Below are 20,643 nucleotides of genomic sequence, written 5' to 3'. Positions count from 1 at the left end.
TTGTTAATACTTTACGAGTAGAGAATGCGTCTTAATTAGGTAGCAGCGGACTGCCTTCTAATGCTGGAAGGGGCCAAGACATCTTGTCAGTCAGACATTTTCTCTCTGCCTGTCAGAAAGACAACATCTTTCTGCACCCCTGGTAGGTGTGTTATTGTTTGTAAACAAGTTGAAAAAATGTTCCCGTGACTTCAGGTTGTTTTGGTGCTTTCCTGGGGACTTCTTACCTCACGTTTTCATCAGACTTCAGTTGACAAAAATGAAGTATTTTTCTTAAATCTAAAACCGCATCTTTTCTGACATCCTGGCTAAAGAGAGAAAAGGTGTTAGACTTTTATAGCAACCTGTGGGCTGTCTAGAAAACCAGCGTCTTTAGCAGACACTCTCTCTTTGGTATGCTAAACTGTGTGCACAGCTAAGTAAGCCTCTTCTCATTCAGCAAGCAGCAAAATAATGAATGCAAACAATTTTTTATTTTCAGGCCACTAAGACTCTGTGCTGTGGTTTACATAGTCCTTAATGTAAACACATTTGCAGTCAAAATACTTTGTCGTGTTGCTCCAAGAATGAAAGTGGTCGGAGATGAGCTTTGTTGGAACACAGAAATGTGTGCCATTTGCATGTAAATATAGTTAAATGCAAAGTTTTCTGATTTTCTCCATTGTGATTCTAAACCTTCGTCAATTTACTCCCACAACCCAGCTCCTGCTCCTAGAGGAGAGCCGTGCAGGCAGGGCTGTGGCACGCCAGCTTCCTGCTGTAGGCACTGTAATGTCACGAATCAGCTTTGATTTTTATCATTTGTTACGGATGAGCCGTGAAGCGCAGATAAAACCGACAGGTAGCTGAAATAGCGGCTGAAGTGACTAAACCTGTGTGCTGTAGGTGAAGGTGACCCTTCTAGCCATGAAGCTCTTCATCCCTGAGCCTTTTGCTGTCCCTTTGCTTGAACTTGGCCGTGCTGGTGCTGCGGGGACGCTAAACTTCCCTTAGTTCCCTCTGTTCTCATTAACGGTTTTGAATATTTTCCCTTTAGGCTTTACCAAGTAGAAAGCGGTCTTCTACCTCCTTCCTCTTGCACCCGTACTGCTGAATGTGTTAACACAGAATCGGAATCGTTCGGGTTGGAAAAGACCGCTAAGATCATCTAGTCCAACCTTACTAGGACATCTTTTTTGTTTCTGCGTTTGTGCGTGGTATTACTGGTATACACATTACATATGAATGTGTACAGTTTGGGAATTACTTAGCAGCTTGCTGATAGTTCTGTGTTGTAGTTAGTCCTTGCATCATAGGGTTGAAAATAAGTGTTCAATGGAGGGGACCGATGTTACGTAGTTGTGCTTGGAAAACTGGCTGAGAAAAGGCGTTGGCTTGGCAGGCTTGTATGCTCACTAACTTCATATGAGCTCTCCTCTAAAATGTGTAAAAACAAATGCTGGTTTAATACTGGGGTCTGTAAAATGAGCTTGGACAAAGTGTACTTCCATAACGCTGTGCAAGCTCTGCTCCTTCCAGTAGCCTGAAGTGGAAACGAAATTATGCTGTTGGTCATGTGTTGGCTGTGAAATTAAATAAATACACACGGTAACTTTAATCGACCCGCTGTTACTGGTAACCAACCATGGGGGAGGCAGTGTGTGGTGAGAGCTGCGTAAATTAGAAGCACTATCTAGTACTGCAAGAGCAAGTACTGGAAAGAAAGAACTGAGATCCCTTGAGCTGTTTGAGGACGGTTCCCTTTGCACATGTTTAGCAATCTCTAATTATATGATCGCATGGTGTTTCTGCAAGATTCTTTTAAGGAAACGGACAGGATGGTGGGTGCTTAGGTTGGGAAAAAAATGTGCATCTGAAAATCTTAAAAGCTACGTATTTGTGATGTTAAGTAGTTACTTTTGGTTATAGTGCTGCGGTACCACAAGTGGAGTTCCTGTGTGAACTTCCTTTATTTCTTGGTGAGAAAGGTCTGCAAGGAAACGTTGTGTTTAGTGGACTAAGTGTGGGACAGCACAACTTCTCTAGTGAAATAAAAGTACATTGAAAACTGGGTGGGAAAACGACAGCTTTCCAGCCCATTGAATTGTTGCCTGCCACAGAAGCTGAAGAACTTCAGCTGGGAGCTGGGTGCACGCATGTCTCCGTCAGGAAGTTTCTTTTGAAGTTGGTAGAACTTAGACTTCTAGCTTTTTTTCCACTTTTCAGTGTTTGATGTTACAAAGTCGACCTATTTCACTGAAAGACGTGTAGCCTTTAACTGATAGCGAAGCATTTTGTTTTTCTTGGTTATTGTTTTGAATTGACAGGCCTCATAAAAGCAGGCTGCTTTTGATAACAAAACCAGTTTCGGTCCCTCGTTCCTACAGGTACATACATGCTTACCCTTGGTTAGATTCAGCAATTCAACTCATGTGGATTGGCCTCTTAAAGTCAGGCATCTCCTGTAGCACTAGAGAAAGAAAGTAGAATAAGCCTTATTCCATTATTTTTTCTTCTAACTGATACTGTGTACTTGAGTAGCCTTAATTTGAAAATGCTCCCACTCCAGCGTGCCTGATGCAGCAGTGTGTAATGTAGATTTTAAAGAATGGCTTCTCATTTTTTTCTGCAGTTTGCTTTTCAGGGAAGGAAAGACTCCTAAAAGTCCCATGTTGTGGGGGTGCGTGGATGCCCAAAGGAGCATCGGTTCGGATGAAACAGGCTGACCCAAACTGCTGCCAGCATAAGTAACCTCTGCAGCTAAACCTGCACCTCAGGTGCGAGCTTGGCTGTTGCTGTTCTCTGGGTGTTAGCAGAAGGCCGTTGCGTCTCCTGGCTTTTCCTTCTCCTTTGCATTTCTGCAAAGCAATGTGAACAGGCTTCTACAAGCTGGGAGAAACAATGGAAGAGAGAAGCTTACTCAGCTCTCATTTCCTTGCTTGTAGTCACAAATTCTGAAGAAATTTGTTGCTTCCCATAACAGACATCTCCTGAAAACAAACAGGCTGCCAGTGACTTACAGGTTGGCAAAATCCTGTGTGGTATTGTAGAGTTGTTACAGTTTTCTCAGTAAACAACCAGAGTTAGACGCTGGAAATAAATACAATTTCAGCATTTTGTTCTCAAGGAAGTATGTGGTGGGATGTGTGCGTGCTTGTGATCTGCTGCCACGGCTCTTCATGGAAAATGTCAGCCTGGATAGGTAGTTTGGGGAGGTTAATGGATGTGCTAGAGCGCTGAAAATCCTCTGCAAAAATTGCTTTTTAACAGCTTTTTCCAACCGTGGAGTTTGCACCAGAGTTTCAAAGCAGAACACCTGTTCCAGTGCAGAATATGAACAGCAGGAGAAAGGGTGGACTGAAAACACAAATCTTTGAAATGCACTTAGTTAAGGGCAGAGGGATCAATGGGAGAAATCAATTAGTAGGTACAAAGGTACAAAGTGGATCCAGAAAGTGAAGAGATTAATATTTTAAAAGAGGTACCTGTAAGTTTATCATTTACTCTCTGTTTTAAAGCAGGTCTTGCACGTGTGAAAGAGATGGGTCTGCTGTTTTGTGGTGTCTTCTGTCGGTGTAAGAAATGTCTCTGGAGCTTCAGTATCCAACTGGTTCAATTCTGGTTTGTAGTCAGCCTAAAAATCTATCTCAAATACCTTGTTTTAGAAATGTTTTGTTTACCTGCTTTTTAGAGTACAGACAGCATTTTTGCAAAGATTAGCAAGTTCATGCACAGTGTAACTTCATGCACAACTTTTCAGGAAGAGCAGATGTAGGGAATGACTGCCTTGTATTTGAATTTTATGTTTGCCTCATTCTCAAGAAGTTTCTATTGATCTTCTACAGAATGTCTGGAAAGGAAGAAAGAAGCTTAATGATGGACTTAACGGTTTTGGCCCTTAGGTTAACACAATAAAAGCAGTGCTATTTGCTGCGCTGCTGGCAAACTAATAGTAGAAAGGTGTATTATCATCTGCTTCCTTTTGGTACTTGGGTATGGCCTCTGGCACGTTGAAGTCCCAGGGCAAAAAGATAACTGTAGTGGTGGTAACAGCACATCCCTGTTTGTCTGTGCTGCAGGACTTCCTCAGTACTGGCTAAAAAAAAAAAAAAAAAAGCTCTTATTGAAAAGAGTTATTGAAATAACTCTTATTGAAAAGTGTCTTTGGGAAGAGTGTTTGGTTGTAAATAAGTCTCTAAGATGAAGAATCTGAGTGTCCTGTGCGAGTGCTCCTAGTCAAAGCCTTCCTTGTTGAGCCGTAGGTTCTTGCAGTGCTTTGTGGCTTGGTTAATGAGTTTGACAAAGATACAGGCTTCCACAGACATCCTCTACTTTACTTTGATAACTGAAAGAAGCTCTCAAGCTCTGAGGTGCTGGAACTCTAGTGTGCTGGATTGAAAACGCTGTGGCTAAATGATGCACTGCTCTGGTCTAAACACATTTTCTTGCTTCAAGTTTATCCAGATGTTTGTGAGAGCTTAATTTGGAATGGATAAGTTTTATTTTTTTCTCATCTGGTATCATTGGTCTTCCTCTGAGAGCTTAGTGTTGTGTGCTCTGGCTAGTTTGGCAGAGCTGCAGCAGCACACGCGTGCCTTTTCCAGACCTGGCTTGTAGCGCTGGGTTGCCTGCTAGCTCCTGGTTCCACAGTTATTAGCACCAAACCATAGTCTGGTAAGGGTATTTTCCCTTGTTCTTGACTTTCCTGAGTCTCTCGTCTCAGTAGGAAGAGGTAGCAACCCCAAAGTGTTTTTTTCCCCCGTATCAATTTCACCAGTGCTGTTCACAGCAGTGAAGGTGAGGTGTCTCTGCTGGGGACTTCACTGAATAACAGTGCACAGTAAATGTTTTGATCATCGTTCTTAGTACATGTTGGTGTGAAATTGCATTAGAAATTTCCGACCGACAAGTGTTTTTCAGATCTGTAAGCCACTTCGGAATTCCAGCTGTATACTTTGATTATTTGACTGCTATTTTAAATACTGTATGGAGTGCATTACTAAATCAGAAAGTCTTATGGGTGCCATGGGCATGCCCTGCACCTTTGTGGTTATCTTTATTACAAAAAGTCCTTGGCTGAAAGATGTGTCTATGCTTATCTGCCAGAACTTGTTCCCTATAAAACCACGCTGAATTACTCTCTTAATGTTTCTGTCCTTTATGCAGTAAATGAGTTTGTTTTCAGTACTGCCATTGGGTTGATACCCAACTCTGATAACCATCTGTGTCTTGCCTGGAAGGTTGCACAACAGTTCTACTCCTTTGTCTGCGACTTTATTGGTACTGCTGTGTCTAATAATGGTGGCATGTCCTCAGTCAATAGGAATATTGGCATATTGCTCGGAATTAATTCGGGGCTGGAAGTGAAACGAGAACTGGTATTTCAGAGTGCATTTGGGAATTCTTAATAATGTGAAGTTCTTGGTGTTTCTCTAGGCTTGTTGTTCTGTACGTGGAGTCGTTTTGTGTTTCTCTTCGATGAACTTTCTCAGCAAAGTTGTATTGAACTGTGCGTCAGGCTGGTTTGTAGTGAGTTTTTATTTTCAGAATGGCATTTAGTGGCAGGTCTGAACATTTACTGACAGTAACAGCCCTTCTCGCTTAGTATATTTCCAGTGACTTAAATATTTTAATGGAGAGGGTTGTTCTAGTTTCTCCTGCATTGTGCCCCTAACAGGTTTGCTTTGGCTGAAGAAAAAGCAATTCCTGTGCACTATGAATTTGTTGCTTTGGATGCTAGAGTAAATGTCAGGCTTCGTTAGGGGTTCTAGCCTTGTTGCAAATCCCACTTTGAAAAGCTAGTATAGGCAAGGCTGCAGAGTAATTTCCAAATCCTGGAAGTTCAGTACTTTATTTTAGTTGAGGCTTTGAGTGTGATGGAGCTTGATTTTTATTGCTGATTTTGAAGGATGAAGAAAACCTGACTTTTAGAGCAGTTACGTGGTCTTTGGTTTTCTTGCATGCATTAATTCATTTTCCTTGTTGGTAAACAACTGGTTGGTTGTTTCCTCCTACTGTTGACACTGACTTGAGTTAATATTGAAGTTATTTTCTCCTAATTAGGAGCAAATAACTTCAGGAGAAGTCCAAATCCTAAGTGTTGGTGTGTATGGGATGTATTTTCATCTCTGGGCTGGTAATGCTAAATCTCCTTGTAGTACGTGAGGAGATCGAATTGCGTGCAGCACAGGTGTGTTAAGCAATCTTACACAACTGCTCATGATTTCAACGACAGGTTTTGTTACCACTCTGCATCCCATAAGGTACTCTTTGGTGGAAACTGGAAGACCACAAAACGCTTGGAAGGGTGACTCCGCGTTGCTGCAGACAGTTCTGGTCAGGGAGCTCAGCACAGGGGGTGCTGCGGGTGGACGTGGTGCTGGTTTCTCATGAGCTGTTCTTGCAGCGTGCAGCAAAGAAGGAGGCAGTGCTCCTCCAAAGGAGCAAACATTGTCAGCGGTAGGCATCTGATGTATTTCAGCATAGCCTGTTAAAAGCAGCAGAGAGAAACAGTTGCTTTGCTGCTCTTTTTTATGCTTGGGGGTAGGAGGAAGTTGCTGAATTTAGCAGCAGAGCAAGGGGTGAATCCTTTTTTGTCGTCCTCCTTAGATTAAAAAAAAAAAAAAAAAAAATCTGGAGGAGGAGAATGATAGGGACAAAATGTACAAACTGGATTTTGCACATGTTTTGGGATCCAAGCAGAATGAATGTAAGAGATGAAGACGTGCTCTAGAAGAGGCAGAAAATGAAATACAAAACAAATTCCTGTGGATCAGTAACAGAAAACATTGCTGTGATGTTTTGCTTCTAACACAGCAGCCTGGGGACATCCAGAAAGGAAGATCTCAGGTTCTACCTTGTCAGTCGAGTGCTGCTGTCTGAGTGGAGAGATGTCTCAGTTTTGTGAGATGGACCATCATGGTCCTGCTGAACACGTGGGATGAAAGAAAGAAGTAAAAGTGAAGGCAAGAGAGTTGAGGTAAACTATGCCAAAGTAAAATAGCAAATGTCTAAGTTAGAAACTAGCACAAGATGCAGATGTGCAGATTTCACATCTGTGGGTTGTAAGGATTCCTTGATTAAAATTGAAGCAAGTTATTTGCAGAAATATCAAATCATTTTTTAATTGTGACATTTACATCTGTATTTTTTTCAGCTTGTCTGTTTAAAATACAGGCATTGCGTGCTACCTGATGCCTGGAGTGACAGTCATTTCAGTCCCTGGGAGCTGTGTGTCCCTTCCTGTCGTCCAGTGCTGAGACTTGGTTCCTGGAAAGAGGGCATTTCTCCAGTTGATACTCTAATTGAGGGAGAAACTCGTAGCCTAAAGCCTTTTATTCCCCTTCAACTCTGAATATATCTGCTTAAAATTTTCATCTTCCTTGTGTTAATATTGCATGCGGTCTGCTTTTTGGTTTGGGGTAAGCTTTAGGAGGTAGATGTGCATCTCCTCAGCTGTGCTGTAGATCCGTGTCCAGGCAGTTTCAGCTGTCTGTAAACTTTGGTCAGATGTTTTAATTCTTTAAACTGCCTCGGAATGTGATGTTTCTGCTTATGGCTGTGGAGCTTCGGGGGTTTTTAATTCCTTTATTGTTGTGGATGCTAATCATGATATTTAAAACTCCTACCACATAGATTTAAAAAAAGCAATCCTACAATGATACAGTTCAGTCCTGAGTAAAAGTGTAAGTGATTCTTACCAAGTCAGAAGTGATAAAGTCTGATGTTTAATGCACTGTAGTACCGAGTTTCTGTTCCTTACAGTTTAATTTCTACTTTCAGCAGATTATGTCGGAAAAGTGTTTCTTTTTTGCCTTTTTTTCCTATAACAGTGCAGTTTCCACTTTGTTTCTCGTCACTTCCAAGTAAACAGCAAAAGCAGTTACTAAGAATTTTGCCAAATGGATTTTTTTATCAGCGCTTTTCCAAGAGCTTCAAGCAGTATGTATTCTGCACACCTGTGACAAATGAAGAGTACCATTGTTCTCCAGCTAGCGTTGCCAGGAACTGATTCGTAGGCAAAACCCTGCCCTCATAGACCCTAAAGTAGTGACAGAATTAGGAGAGTGGACACCTCCAGAGAGTTGTCTCCTGAAGAGTAAATTCAACCTGAGTTGAAGGTCTGTAATAACCTCCCTTTTCCTTGAAAATCGAGATATTTACCTGAAAGTTGTTGCTCCACAGGTGGAGAGGTTGGTAGACATTTCCTGTTTTTCTTTTTGTGTGTGTGTGTTTGTGGTTACTTCTCAGTCTTAGACCCACTTTTCCAGTTCTTTTTGGGGTGAATAGTCAGGGATGATTGTATTTCCCCGTATCCTGCAAACTTCTGCTTGTAGAGAGACAGACCAGAAGGACGTGGATCTTTCATTTTCCTCGTTGTCTCTTCCTGCAAATTTAACAGACGTGTTTCTTGTCTTGAAAGCCAGAAAAGTGATGGCACTTCAGAATATTGCGGTATGTATGATAAGAGGTCTGAACTGGAGAGAAAAAAAATCCCCATTCACCGACTTGTAGGGAATCATAAGTGGAAACACTTGTTTGCTCTGGTGGAATTAGAGCTAATGCACATTAACATTGGGACAGATGGTGCCTTGGGAGCTTCATAACTGAACTGGCTTGGAACAAGGTGTGATGAACATCAGCAACAAGCTGACGAGTGCTTTTCTAGAAAACCAAGGTGTGAGAGAGGAAATAAGGGGGTCTTAAAAGGAGCGCTCTTAGCAGGCTGGTTCTGTTGAGTGACAAGGCATGCCTTGCTGCTGGGGTGAAAACACTGCCAGCCCTGACAATTATCCGTGTTGTATTGAAATGAGTCATTTAAAAAAAAAAAAAAGCATTTGTTAGAAAGTTGTGGAGGCACTGCGTCGGTGATCCATCACATTCTGCCTAGAAGCATGGGGTGTAACAGGGTAATGCTTGGGGCTTGGGCTGTCGTCTCCTCTGGGGAAGAGGAGCAAGAGTTTTATATGCACATCCTTGCTGTGCTTTACCTGAGCTGCATAAAGGGACGCAGGGCTTTCATGAAGATGCCTTGGAAGGGTGGTCAACCTCTCTCTCCTCTCTGCCTGAATTTGCACTCCTCTGTCTGCAAAGAAAAGCAGTTGTGACAGGATAGATGCTTTTAGCAACAGCTTGCTGTGGTTGCATTTTGTGCAGAAGTTTGTTGTTTTAAAACACAGGTCAGTGCCCGCTGGCACAGGCATAGATACCTAGGTGAAAAGAGGCTATTCAGTAAATTAGTCACCTAGTAGTTATTCTTGTGTTTTCTTATTGCTCTTTTTTTTTTTTTTTTTTTGTTCTTTTGAATCTTTTTTTCCTCCTCTGAAACTTTGTGAGCATGCAGTACTGAGTTTGTTAGTTGGTCAGACCAAGGCAGTGTATTTTGTAATTTCCATGTGCCTATGTGCCTACACTTAAAGATAAAATGTGATTTATCAGTGAGGGAAAAAGAGGTAAAACAATAGTTAAAATATATTACCTTAAGAAACAGTGCTACTTATATTTTTTTTGTGCATTAGACATCTGCTATTACGCAGTAATTTGTACTGGTTTGCAGCAGGACTGCATTTCTTGCAGATTCTCTTTCCGAGTGGTGGTGTTGCTGGGTTTTAAGCTGGTATTGATTATAGTTTTCTAAGCCTAATGCAATTGGATTGCATTGAACTGGAGTGTTTTAGATGCAAGTCAAACATAAAATCACAACATTTCTAAAGAAGGGTGATGGTTCTAATGATCCCGTGGCCATGGAATGTAAGTTTTTATACAAAAAAAAAACACACACAGAGAACTTAAACAAAAACCCCACCAGTATACACTACAAGAGTTGCTATATGCAGTTTGATCTTTTTTCCCCTCTTTCATATCGAGGGCTGTGTTGTCAAAAAGTTAGGCAAACTTAACATGAAGCTACAAATGTAGCTAGGTGTATATCTGTGTACCCATATATGCCTGCATCTTTATTTCATTTTTCAGCAGCTTTTACGCTGAGGCTGAACAAAAGCAAAACCCGTTCCATGTGCTTCTGTATTCTGTTTGTTTTGCACTTATTGATTAACTAGTGAGCTATTTACAGCATGAGATTACCGATGGGTTGACCAGGAAAACAGCAGCAGTGACAGGAATATAGGCACGAGAGCTGTGGGCTGGTCGGCCGTACGGCTGCTACGGTGGCGTGGGGTTGGGCTCTCACTGTAGGAAATGTCTCAACGTGATTTGCCTCTGCAATCCAGCTACCTTCCTTCTGGGGAGCTGTATTAACACCTAGGCTTTAATTACGTTAAGACCTGCACAAGGGTGCCTGATCAAGGTTAAGCTACTGAGTAGAAGTGATTTGAAGGCTGATTCGTTTTCTGGGCCCTGTCTTGACATTTTCTTAGTTACAATGGCTTTTTCAAGGGCCGTGCTTTTATTAACTATTTAATGCCAGTAATTTGGTACAATAAACTCCCTTGAAGAGAGCAGACTCCGTTTTTATGTTTCGAAGCAAGGCACTTACATCATTTTTAAACTCTTTAAGTAAATTCAGGAATTCCGCTGTATTAATTCATAATTACATGCAACTCATTGTAAGTCGTATACAGTGAACCAAATACATGAAATTTGTAAGTGTTCTTGCTTAGGAAATGACTCTTTCCATAACTTAGTGCACTTGCACCACTTGTGTATTTCATTGTGCAAGGCTCTTGCAGGTCAACATCAAACTGCAGAGAGAGAGAAGCTGTTTGAAGCGTTTACAGATCTGAAGTGGAGGGGAATTGCACACCAGCAGACAACTTACTGCATTGCTGGTGCTCACAGATTATGTAGTGTGTACGAATACTGCTGAACAAGTTGGTATTTCAGAAGGTAGTCAATTTTGAAGGCTCCCTTAAAGCGCTGTTTCTTGCAGAGCTTTCCACGCGGTAAGATGCACGCACGAGTATCTTGAATGTAACTTCATTTCTGAGAGAGGTTCTCACGAGGCTGCGTGGGTGATGTGTAGCTGAAAACATCTGATCACGGTTAAAGCTGACGTGGAAGAAAAATGTGTCTCGAGTCATTTGTCTCAGCTCATTTCTTGATATGGTCTGCGCTGGTGCAGATGAACGAGGCAATGAGCTGGGTCACTTTGCAGGCATCGATTAAAAATCTTGCTGTGGCTGGAGTTGAGCAGCAGGGGTTGTGACACAAGTGTTTTGATGCTTCCAGCCAAAACCTGGCTGGCCCTTTTAGGAAGGGGGTGGGTGGGGATGAAGGGGGGAGAGAATTGCCAACCATCAGTGGAGATTAAAAGATTTGTATTTTAGCTCTTTAATGGCTCATCATACAGGTGTTCCTGTATTACGGGAAGAAAAGCTACGTGTCTTCCTCTTGTACAGCAGAACAAACCTGCTGAAACGTAATAGGAGTTGTGTTTTGAGGCAGTGCTGCATGTGGCTTTAATGTTAAAGGAAGGGTAACATTTAGAGTAGTTGATAGTAGGTTGGGGCCCGATGCTGGTGTATTTATTTATTTCCTCTCCTGTCAGCATGTGTTGGAAGTAACATCTGTGGCATGACTCTAAGTTGAAGAAAAAAATAAAATGAAAAGCCCTTCTGCCTCACCTGCCAGGGTTGCTATAAAAAAAAAGAGAAAAGACCAACAACTGGGGTTTTTGAAGGAAACATACCAAGACATTACTGCTTGGGTGTTGTTTTTCTTTTTTTTTTTTTTTTTTTTTTTTTTTGTGAAAGTATGTGGCTTCCACTGTGTGCCCAAAGATAAGGACACACCGCCCTGCGATTTGTGTAACTCCATTGCTCCTGAAAACTCCTCTCAAAGAAGGGGAAAAAAATCTTAAAAGGAGAAAAAAGAAAGTAACAAGAAAGAACATGCTTGTGTGTCAGAAGTGAGGAAGTGACCCTGGGGATTGCCCTAGATTGAACAGGAAATCACACTACAAATCGAACCCAGAGCTTGAATGCCAGCTCACCGCCGTAACCGCAGGAGCGTTCACTCTTTGCTCTGCAGCCAGGCCACCAGACCGAAGAAAGTGCCTGGCTGGTGGGTGCAAAGCTGCCCCCACGGCACCTGGGGACTTCAGCAGACCTTCCTTGTCCTTCAACCCTACAGCTTGCTGCTGGGCGGTCACGGTAGCGTGCAGGGGTGTGAGTCTGGGCCTCTGAGCTGATTTTTGTTTCGTGTTCTTGAGAATTGCATTTCCCTAGGACGTTGGTTGCAGTGGTTTGTGTTTCTCCTTGTCTGAAATGTGCAGGATGTGCGGTGTGGTTGGTTCAGGTGCAGCCGGAGGGTTTGTAGGAAAAACAGCTCTTGCCTGGGAGAGCTGCAGTGTAAGAGTTCCCCGTGTAAGGAAACAGTATCAGTTCACTGGAATATTTATCTCATTTGTAGGCAGAGAGTTTTCCATATCTTAAACTGGTGCCAGAAATTGTGGCCAAAGCAGTATCTTGAGTTAGTAGTGCTAGAGGAGGGGTGTGTACTACAGCAGATTTGGGAAACGTGGCTCTTGTTTTGTACAAGAATTTTATATTTCTAAAATCCTGCCATTGTGACTAACTGCTTTTCACACCCTTTCTACCTCTTCTCGATTTTTCATAGGACTTTGGGCCAGGCTGCTTTCTGAAGAGACAGCTCTAGTTCAGCGTAACATGCGCAGCAGCTGAGATCATCCCTTCTGAAGCTGCCCCAGCATTTCAGGCTATATTCAGTAGCAAAGATTGAGTTTCTTCTGCACAGCCAGCAGATTAAATTGCTCTTCAGCTCCATCTGCAGGCTTATATTATCCATAGGGTAGTATGCATGTGTCAGTTCTCTGATAATGCAGTATTGCTGTTCACTGAGTAGCTTTTGGGTTGTTGAACCTGCTTCCTTACCTCTTTGCAGTGCTGGGGAGATTTGTGAAACTTTGAGAAGAGCTCACCTGGGAGGAGAAGGGAGCATAGGTGACTGAAATATTTTTTTTTGACGTTGTTAATGCTAATGCCTCATTAGAAAGCCTGAGTTTTGCTGTTTCATAAAATCTCACCCCTAAGGCACTGTGGTTGGAATATGGTCCAGTGCTCAGAGAGAGAGCAGCCCACCAGAAGCAGAAACTGCTGTGGGAACTAGAAGCAAACGGGCAGAGGAAAATCCAGCAGCATGCTCTTGGTCTGCTTGAGATACATTTACAGGAAAATCTGAGAGCATAAGAATAAGTTAACCCTAAACTTTACAGTTTATACTAGCGTGTGGAAAAAATAACTTGTGCTGAGATTCACTTCCCAACACTATGCTCAGTTACAATATACAGTTTAAGAGATGTATATATCATTTTTTTTTAATTTTAAAAAGCAGCCTGTTGGATTGGTGAGCCCGTTGTCTCACAAGGACGTGTTTTTTTACAGCACTTCACACATCAGCTCTACTGGTAATCAGGACAGCCCATTCTACTGCAACAGAAATGAAAAAAAAAAAATTAAAAACTACAGGAGTTTCTATGCATTTTAGGTGCACAAGAAGCACTTTAAAATCCCCTCCTCATCCTTTATTTCTTGCAAAATAATTTGATAGCCTTTGACATTTATGTTCTTGACCACAGTAGTTAAAGGTTTTTTTTCCTCAGTGGGTGCGTCCGTGCAGAGCTGTGAGTTTGAGACACGGGGACAGGTGGCTGTGGCTGTGTTTCTGCAGGAAATCTGCTCTGGAAGCACATTGCTCGTTTCAGGTTTCCAGAGACTGACTGAGACAGTGTTATCATTTCATATCGCTCAGGGTCTCGGCGATTTGTTTTGTAATCTGGTACACGGAATGAAGTGAATTGCTGTTTGTGGATGGTGAATGTAATATGAGGAACAGGAACCACCACCTCTGTACCTTCGCAGACCCACTGTCACTGATTTCCATGCTCTTTCTCATTTTTTGCAGATCCTATCAGGGCCTCTTTTCAGATGCAGATACTTAATAATGAGGCAGATTGTTTGTGTGGAAACACAGGGTGTATATATGTCCAGAAAAATATCACAGTGACAGTCTGTGCAGGAAATAGGATGAAAAACATTTTTTACTGCCTTGAAACATCAGCTTGACTGTGGGCTAAATGAGTAATAGTTCCAAGATTTCAGGCATTATTGAGATAAACATGAATAATTTTATCACTTAAGGTAGTCAAATGATCTCCAGTGTAATAAGTAGCAAGATACAGGGAAAGCATCAGAGTGGAAGTCTGTAGATTCAGAAGAAATATGGTAACGCTTCATGTGCTTTTTATACCCAGTCTCATAACTGTAGCATTATTTTTTTTTGACTTAATAGTTTGTGTTGAAATTGCTGACCACCGGGTAGTTTCAGTGGACGTTCATTGCATTACATTTGATGTATGGATATCTGGAACTCGCAGATCCTCTTTGGATTTATAGGCTTCCTGTTTGTTCAGCTGAGGAATATATTGCTGCTGGACTGGAGGCAGATATAATCCTATAACTCAGCTTTTCCTTTGAGCCACCTGATCCAAGCCGGTGCCCTACGCAGCGTGGGCAGCGGGGTTGTTCCCCAGCAGCCTCCCCAGGCCAAAGGTGTGGCCCTTGGGTCCTTGTGGCCCCGTGCCAGAGCTCTGCCTGTGTGGTAAGCCACTTTGGGAAGCCGATCCCGGAAAGAAAAATGGGAGGAGGAGAGGAAAGGATGACTGCTTGGGTGTCTCCTCCTGCCTGCTCGCCTCAGCTCCGGTGCCGGCGCCGAGGAGGGGCAGAGCTGTTTGCCCAGGGCTGGGCAGGGGTGCTGGCAGCTCCGGGGCACGCTGCCCTCAGCACCCGGCGTTGATGTGCCACCAGCATCTGGTACAGGGTGCTGCTCTTCAGCTCGGGGCCGCTGCGCTCTCGTCAGAGCTTTAGATGGGTGCAGTAAACTGGTACAAGTTAGAAATCAACACAAACTGAAGTACAAATGCCTTGCTTCTTTATTTTAGAGCCAAGTGATTTCTGATTTAATTTTAGGTATGCTTGGCCTGTCTTCCTTGGTTTTATCTTTGAACCGTTGAAAAGCAGACACCAGTAGAAGTCCTGTGTAGTGAAGACAGTGGAGGAGATGGTTTTGGAACAGAACACATGAATTTTAACGGTTTGAGGACAATGAACCCTTGCAATTTGACTTGTTTACTCTGGTCTGACATTTCTCTGAAGACATAAGATGTTAGTAGCTCAAAGTAAAGCCACATTTAGAAAGTGATAGACAGTGTTATTGAGATATTAGATTGCTTGTGTTGCAGTGTTCTGAGACATAAAATTTTAAAAGCTGACACTTTAGTATTTCTTCAAACCTTCTGGGCATCCATATCTTGTCCTGATGTGACAAGTGATGCTACCGATGCCAGGCGTGCTGGAGTAGTGCTGCTCTGCCAGGGCGATGCAGGAACGTTAGAGCATTAGTGAGGAGGTGCTGTGCAGGATCTAAGCTAATAAACTAAGCCAGAGCTTTTTTTTTTTTTTTTTTTTTTCCTTCTACCCTCCTTCAATTTGGGTTTGTGCCAAGGGAACTGGTAGCAGATGGTGAGAAGGGCCAAGACACAAAAGCAGCAGAGACGGGAGAAGGCTCAAGGAAGCAGTGACGAGGATGTGAAGAGAAAGATGGAGGGAGGACTCAATGAATGAGTTTCCAAATCATTGCTCCAGATTTATGATACTGGAGATACAATAAGGATATTTACATTGTCCCTCTTGCTCCACCAGCTTTCAAGACGGTTATGTTCTTTAAGAAACTTCTCTTCTTGGCATGGAGCATGTTTCTGCTTAAGTAATTGCCTCTAGGACTACTAGGGAATACATCATTATGGCTAAAAGATCCTGGCACAATGAAATCCTTTAAGTGCCTTCCACTTAAAGCAGGATGTATAAAGAGATGGTTATTCTGGCACATTTTGGGCAGAAGATTATGGAAGTTAAACTTCCAGTAAAACTCCAGTTATGCTTTTTGTCACTTCTTAAATTTTTCTCTCTCAAATTTTACCACAATAAAACCTGGTGAATCTTTCTGTATTGCTAGCTGTAAGCTACGTTCTGCTTCACTAGAATCAGGGCAAATCGCAACTCTGCAGTTCAGGTGATGTGGATTTAACTGTAGGGAGCGAAAATATTCCTTAACACTACGTGGTCTCATTTATTAAAAGCTGTGGCTCGGGAATTTTCTGCTTGTGTCATCCCGTTGTTTCGGGGTGGTTGTCCTTTGATTGTGGAATCAGGAGTTGACTTCACCCCTCTGTAGCTGAGACCTTTCATTTGCCCATATGAAATACCCTTCGTGCTCTTTCAGAGCAGACTTTCAAGAGAACTTTTTTTCCATTGGGGAAGTTTCCGAAGTCTAAAGTTCTTAGAAAAAAAAAAAAAAAGAAAAAAAAAAAAAGGAACATCTGAATTGCAGGGAATGAAGAATGAGTGCTCGTGAGCTGCCTTTCTTTATAGCAGTGCCTTGGTACTCCAGGAGAGCTGCTGAAAAGGAAATTATCTTCTCTAATGATGCTTCATGGGGAGGATTTCCAACAGAGCTCTCTTCATTTGAAATTTGGAAATCCTCTGGGTAAAACTACTGCATGCGGGTTTTTTGTTTGTCTGTTTTAAAGTTGATTTTGTATGTAGTGAGGGAACAGGTCTGAGAAATAATCATCGAATCGTTGAATATCCTGAGTTGGAAAGGACCCACAGGGAACATTGGGTGCAGCTCCTGGCTCTGTACAGGACCACCCCAAAACCAGACCCTATGTCTGAGAGCGTTGTCCAAACACTTCATGAACTTCATGGCAGCTCAGTGCCATGCCCACTGCCCTGGGCAGCCTGTCCCAGTGCCCGACCACCTCTGGGTGCAGAACCTTTCCCTAACATCCATCCTGACCCTCCCCTGTCCCAGCTCCATGCCATCCCCTCGGGTCCTGTCGCTGTCCCCAGAGAGCAGAGCTCAGCTCCTGCCCCCCTGCTCCCCTTGGGAGGGAGCTGTAGAGCAATAGAAGAATGTTCTCCTGGTGGGCTGGTGGTCGAGCACAAATCCTCATGATGGGAACTGTGCTTTCTGTGGCTGAGAAGCAAGGCATATCTGCATGAAAGGATAAACGCATTATTTGACTCCTAGAGAACAGTGCTGTAATCTAAGGGATCTGACAGGAAGGCACAGTGCTGAACGCTGCACAGGCTCAGGTCCCTGCTTCAGCTCTTACTGGAGAAATTTAGAGAGGAGGTTGTGTTTTTCTTTTGTTTCTTTTTAGGAATGACGAAGTTGATATCTCTGAATCAGTAATCTTTTTATAAAAAAAAGTCTAAAAGGTTGGGGAGTTTGTGCATTTGGTTGGGGGAAGGCACTTTAAACCGTCAGTGTAGTTTCCAAAACTGAATGGTGGGCAACAAAAAGGAAGGCAGATGCTGTTCTGCTAGAAGAAATAGCAGCACTTGGATTCCTCCTACTGTTCTCCAAAATGGAAGGACAAGATGGAAGAAAAAGTGGGGAGGAGAGAGGGGAATATAGAGAGGAACAGACTAATTGTAGTTTTTAACACGGAAACTTGCTTCCTTTCTTAAAACTGTCTTTATTTCACAGCAAGCAAGGGCAGAGCAGGAAGAGGAATTCATCAGTAATACTCTGTTTAAGAAGATTCAAGCTCTGCAGAAAGAAAAAGAAACGCTTGCAGTAAACTATGAAAAGGAAGAGGAATTTCTCACTAATGAGCTCTCAAGAAAGCTGATGCAGGTAAGTGGTTCCTTTCCCGATGTTTCTCCTAGGAGCCTCAGGGCCAAATGGTGGTTGAACTTTTGATTTTGTTAGCATGACTGCAGCCAGAGGGACATGATCACATTGTAGCTGTTTAGAGCTGACACTTGATAAATGCTAAGTACAATAACTAGTGAGTGGGATTTTTTTTTTTTTTTTAATACATTGATGTAGAATTTGCATCTCCAAATGGATACTGTAGAGAACTGGAAAGTTTTTACAGAGATGCAAAGAAATAGATGTGACGTACAGTAAATGCTAACTGTTTAACAGAGTAGTTGCTATTTAATTTTAAAAGTTAGTGAAACTGACAATTATTTCTTTTTTCCGGTGTATATAATATTTAAAAGGAGTCCTGAAATATTAAACTTTGCATATAAAAATGTGCTGTGATGCTTGAAGGTTGCCAGGAGACTCTCTGTAAGTTTATCCATACTTTTAACAAAACAGTTCCTTCTCTTTAATTGAAATGTTAATATGAGTTGGGTGCTAAAAGTAAAAAGTTGAAGGTGCTATAACGATTTATGGCAGAGAAACTTCTTTTGATTACCCATGCTGCTAATTTTTGGAGAATGGATGAATATTTGTGGGAATTATTGTACATGCTTGCCCTGCTCCAAGAGATGTGCTTAAGTAATCTGCTTTTGTCCTCTGGAGGAGACAGGACAGTAAGTTAGGTGAGTCGTTGGTGTGACCACTGTGGCTCTTCCCCTGCGATTATTTACAACCTCTCCCTGAAAAACCAGTTGAGTTTAAAGAACCTGATTTGTGTGTTTTAAGAATTTCTTCTGTTCTGTGGCTAAAGACTTGAGACATGCTTAGCCCTGCAGTTAGGAAATGCATTGTTTCTAAAAAACAATTAGAGCTAATCCCATCTGACACTTTCCTTAATGAAAGCTGGGACTTCTGTGACTTTGTCAGTGCAATGCCTAATGTCACGTAGTATGTTAAGCATCAAGATAACTTTTCCCAATCTTGTATTTACTTTTTCCCTGTCTTTGAGGACTGATGAAAATGTTTATGAATAAGATTTGCATTTGCTTTCTAAAGCATACATTTTCACAAAAAATAAAGCAGCAGATGGTAGTAAAAAGAAAAAAAAAAAAAAGGTATGTGTTGGGAGATACTGAATGTTCTTTTCTATTTGAAGATGTCAATGTTATAGAAAAATCTTCCTACGAAAGTCTCTTCCAGGAAAGCAAGAAATGATATACCAAGCAACGTTGTTTGATTGAAAGGGCTATGTAGGAATCAGTGACAGAAGCAGGTTGCTGGGGGCCATACCACTACATTGTGTACAGCAAAGTAGCACTTCAAAAGCAAAAGCATGAATTACCCTTGCTTTGACTGAAGGGTTTTAGACTTGCACAAACGTGTACTGCACAGGTTCTTCAGTAACTAACTGACTGATTTTTAGTAATTGCTTCAAATACACTTTGCTGGTAAGATTACCTTAGCCTTTTTCGAGACTTAACTGTCATATGCGTTCTGGAAAGTGAGAGATTGCTTTAAAGTTGTATCTTTAACAGTTCTTAAAATGTTAGTGTTATACAAAGTAGGTTTGCACGTTACAGAGAGAAATACAAACTTATTGTCAACTTAAGACTACAACAAATTTTTATTCTTTTCTGCTGTGGGCTTTCAGAAAGTATCCTTTGGCCATCTTCCCAAATTAGGGAAAAGTGTAAACAATCAGTGATCCTCAAAATTATTCTAGCCTTTTGTTTAGCATCTGGAGAAAATCCTCAGTTTTGGATTCATCATCATCCAGTAGATACTATCCAGCTTTCAATAGGCAAGCCACAAGTTCCTGCTGAAAGGAAGTAACTACACAGCCGTAACTACAGATAAAATTCTGACCACTGAGTGCTTTTATTGAACAGTATCTCAAACTTTGTTTCATGTGACTTTCCTCTGAGTCTCATTCAGCTTTTGATAAATGTGATTATGTCAACCAGATTTTAAAAGGTGACATTTTTTAAATGCACCAGTGCTCAAAATGGATAGCACTAGAACTGTAATTTTGGCCAACATCATTAGGTAACAGTTTTTGAAAGTCCTTTGTTTTTCACAGCTGTAGGGGCTTAAGCATGGCATTCAGAGCAGCATCGGGAGCGAGCTCCCAGAACACAAATACGCTTGCCATGTGAAAGCTGTCTGCCAGCACGAGCTGCAGCGCTCCTCGCTAATAGCCCAGCGAGAATTCCCCAGTTCAGCATGATGTGCCTTGCTGTTAGAAACCATTATGTTACATCAGGTTTTCGATGTAGTTGTAAGAAACTAAATTTGAAACATTCAGTGAATGCCAGACTGATTCTGAACATGCATAGTAGTATGAAAAAAAAGGCATTTTCACTGGAATACTGCTCTCTGTCTATGACCAGTCTTTCTGGTGGTACACTATTGCTTGATAGTAGTTGTTTGTAACTATGGCATTAGCTTTTACTGACCCTGCAAGACCAATAAATAACTGTATGTTTTTGCTGGTTTAATTTCCTTTTATTAGCATAATTTGTAATTTTGCTAGACTGAAGGTGACAGATATGAAGGAGAGCATCCGTCTCATAGATGTTTTGGAGCAAATAAAAGCTTTTTGTCATATACATCCTGATACAGCTTTTATAAGCCTTATATAAATTCACTATACTTTCCCACATACTCTTTTGTCTGCCTGGCTGCGTATCTGAAAAGTTGGGCGCAAGTATTTTGTAGGCTCTTGATTCTTAGTCATTAGAGAATAGAGGTAGCATTTTACAGAGCAACATTAGAACTGTTTTGATGAACAATATGTATGTGGAATTTTGAGATTTAAAGAAGTTTTGAGATTTAAAGAAGTAAATCTTGAAAATTGCATCTGTTGTGAAATGAGGCTACTCCAAAGAGTAATCAGTTTTTAATATTGCTTTAATTTATGAAGTCAATTATTCTTTACGTTGTCCAGCAGTCCACTTCAAAATCACAGAT

At 41.8% G+C, this 20,643-nt stretch overlaps 1 protein-coding gene across 2 annotated transcripts in view; it reads left to right on the top strand.

Annotated features, from left to right (window-relative positions):
• CCDC6 (coiled-coil domain containing 6) overlaps positions 1-20,643 on the top strand; it is a 46,369-nt gene that overhangs the window by 1,103 nt on the left and 24,623 nt on the right. For both annotated transcript variants that reach the window (XM_084526167.1, XM_084526168.1), the window contains exon 2: positions 17,509-17,658. In XM_084526167.1, coding sequence (XP_084382293.1) covers positions 17,509-17,658 — 150 coding nt within the window. The remainder of the gene's footprint in view (positions 1-17,508; positions 17,659-20,643) is intronic.

The sequence above is a fragment of the Aythya ferina genome (genome assembly GCF_964211825.1).
Source record: "Aythya ferina genome assembly, chromosome: 7".
NCBI lineage: Eukaryota > Metazoa > Chordata > Aves > Anseriformes > Anatidae > Aythya > Aythya ferina.
The sequence above is the reverse complement of the archived record's forward strand: the minus strand, read 5'-3'. Positions and strand labels throughout refer to the sequence as shown.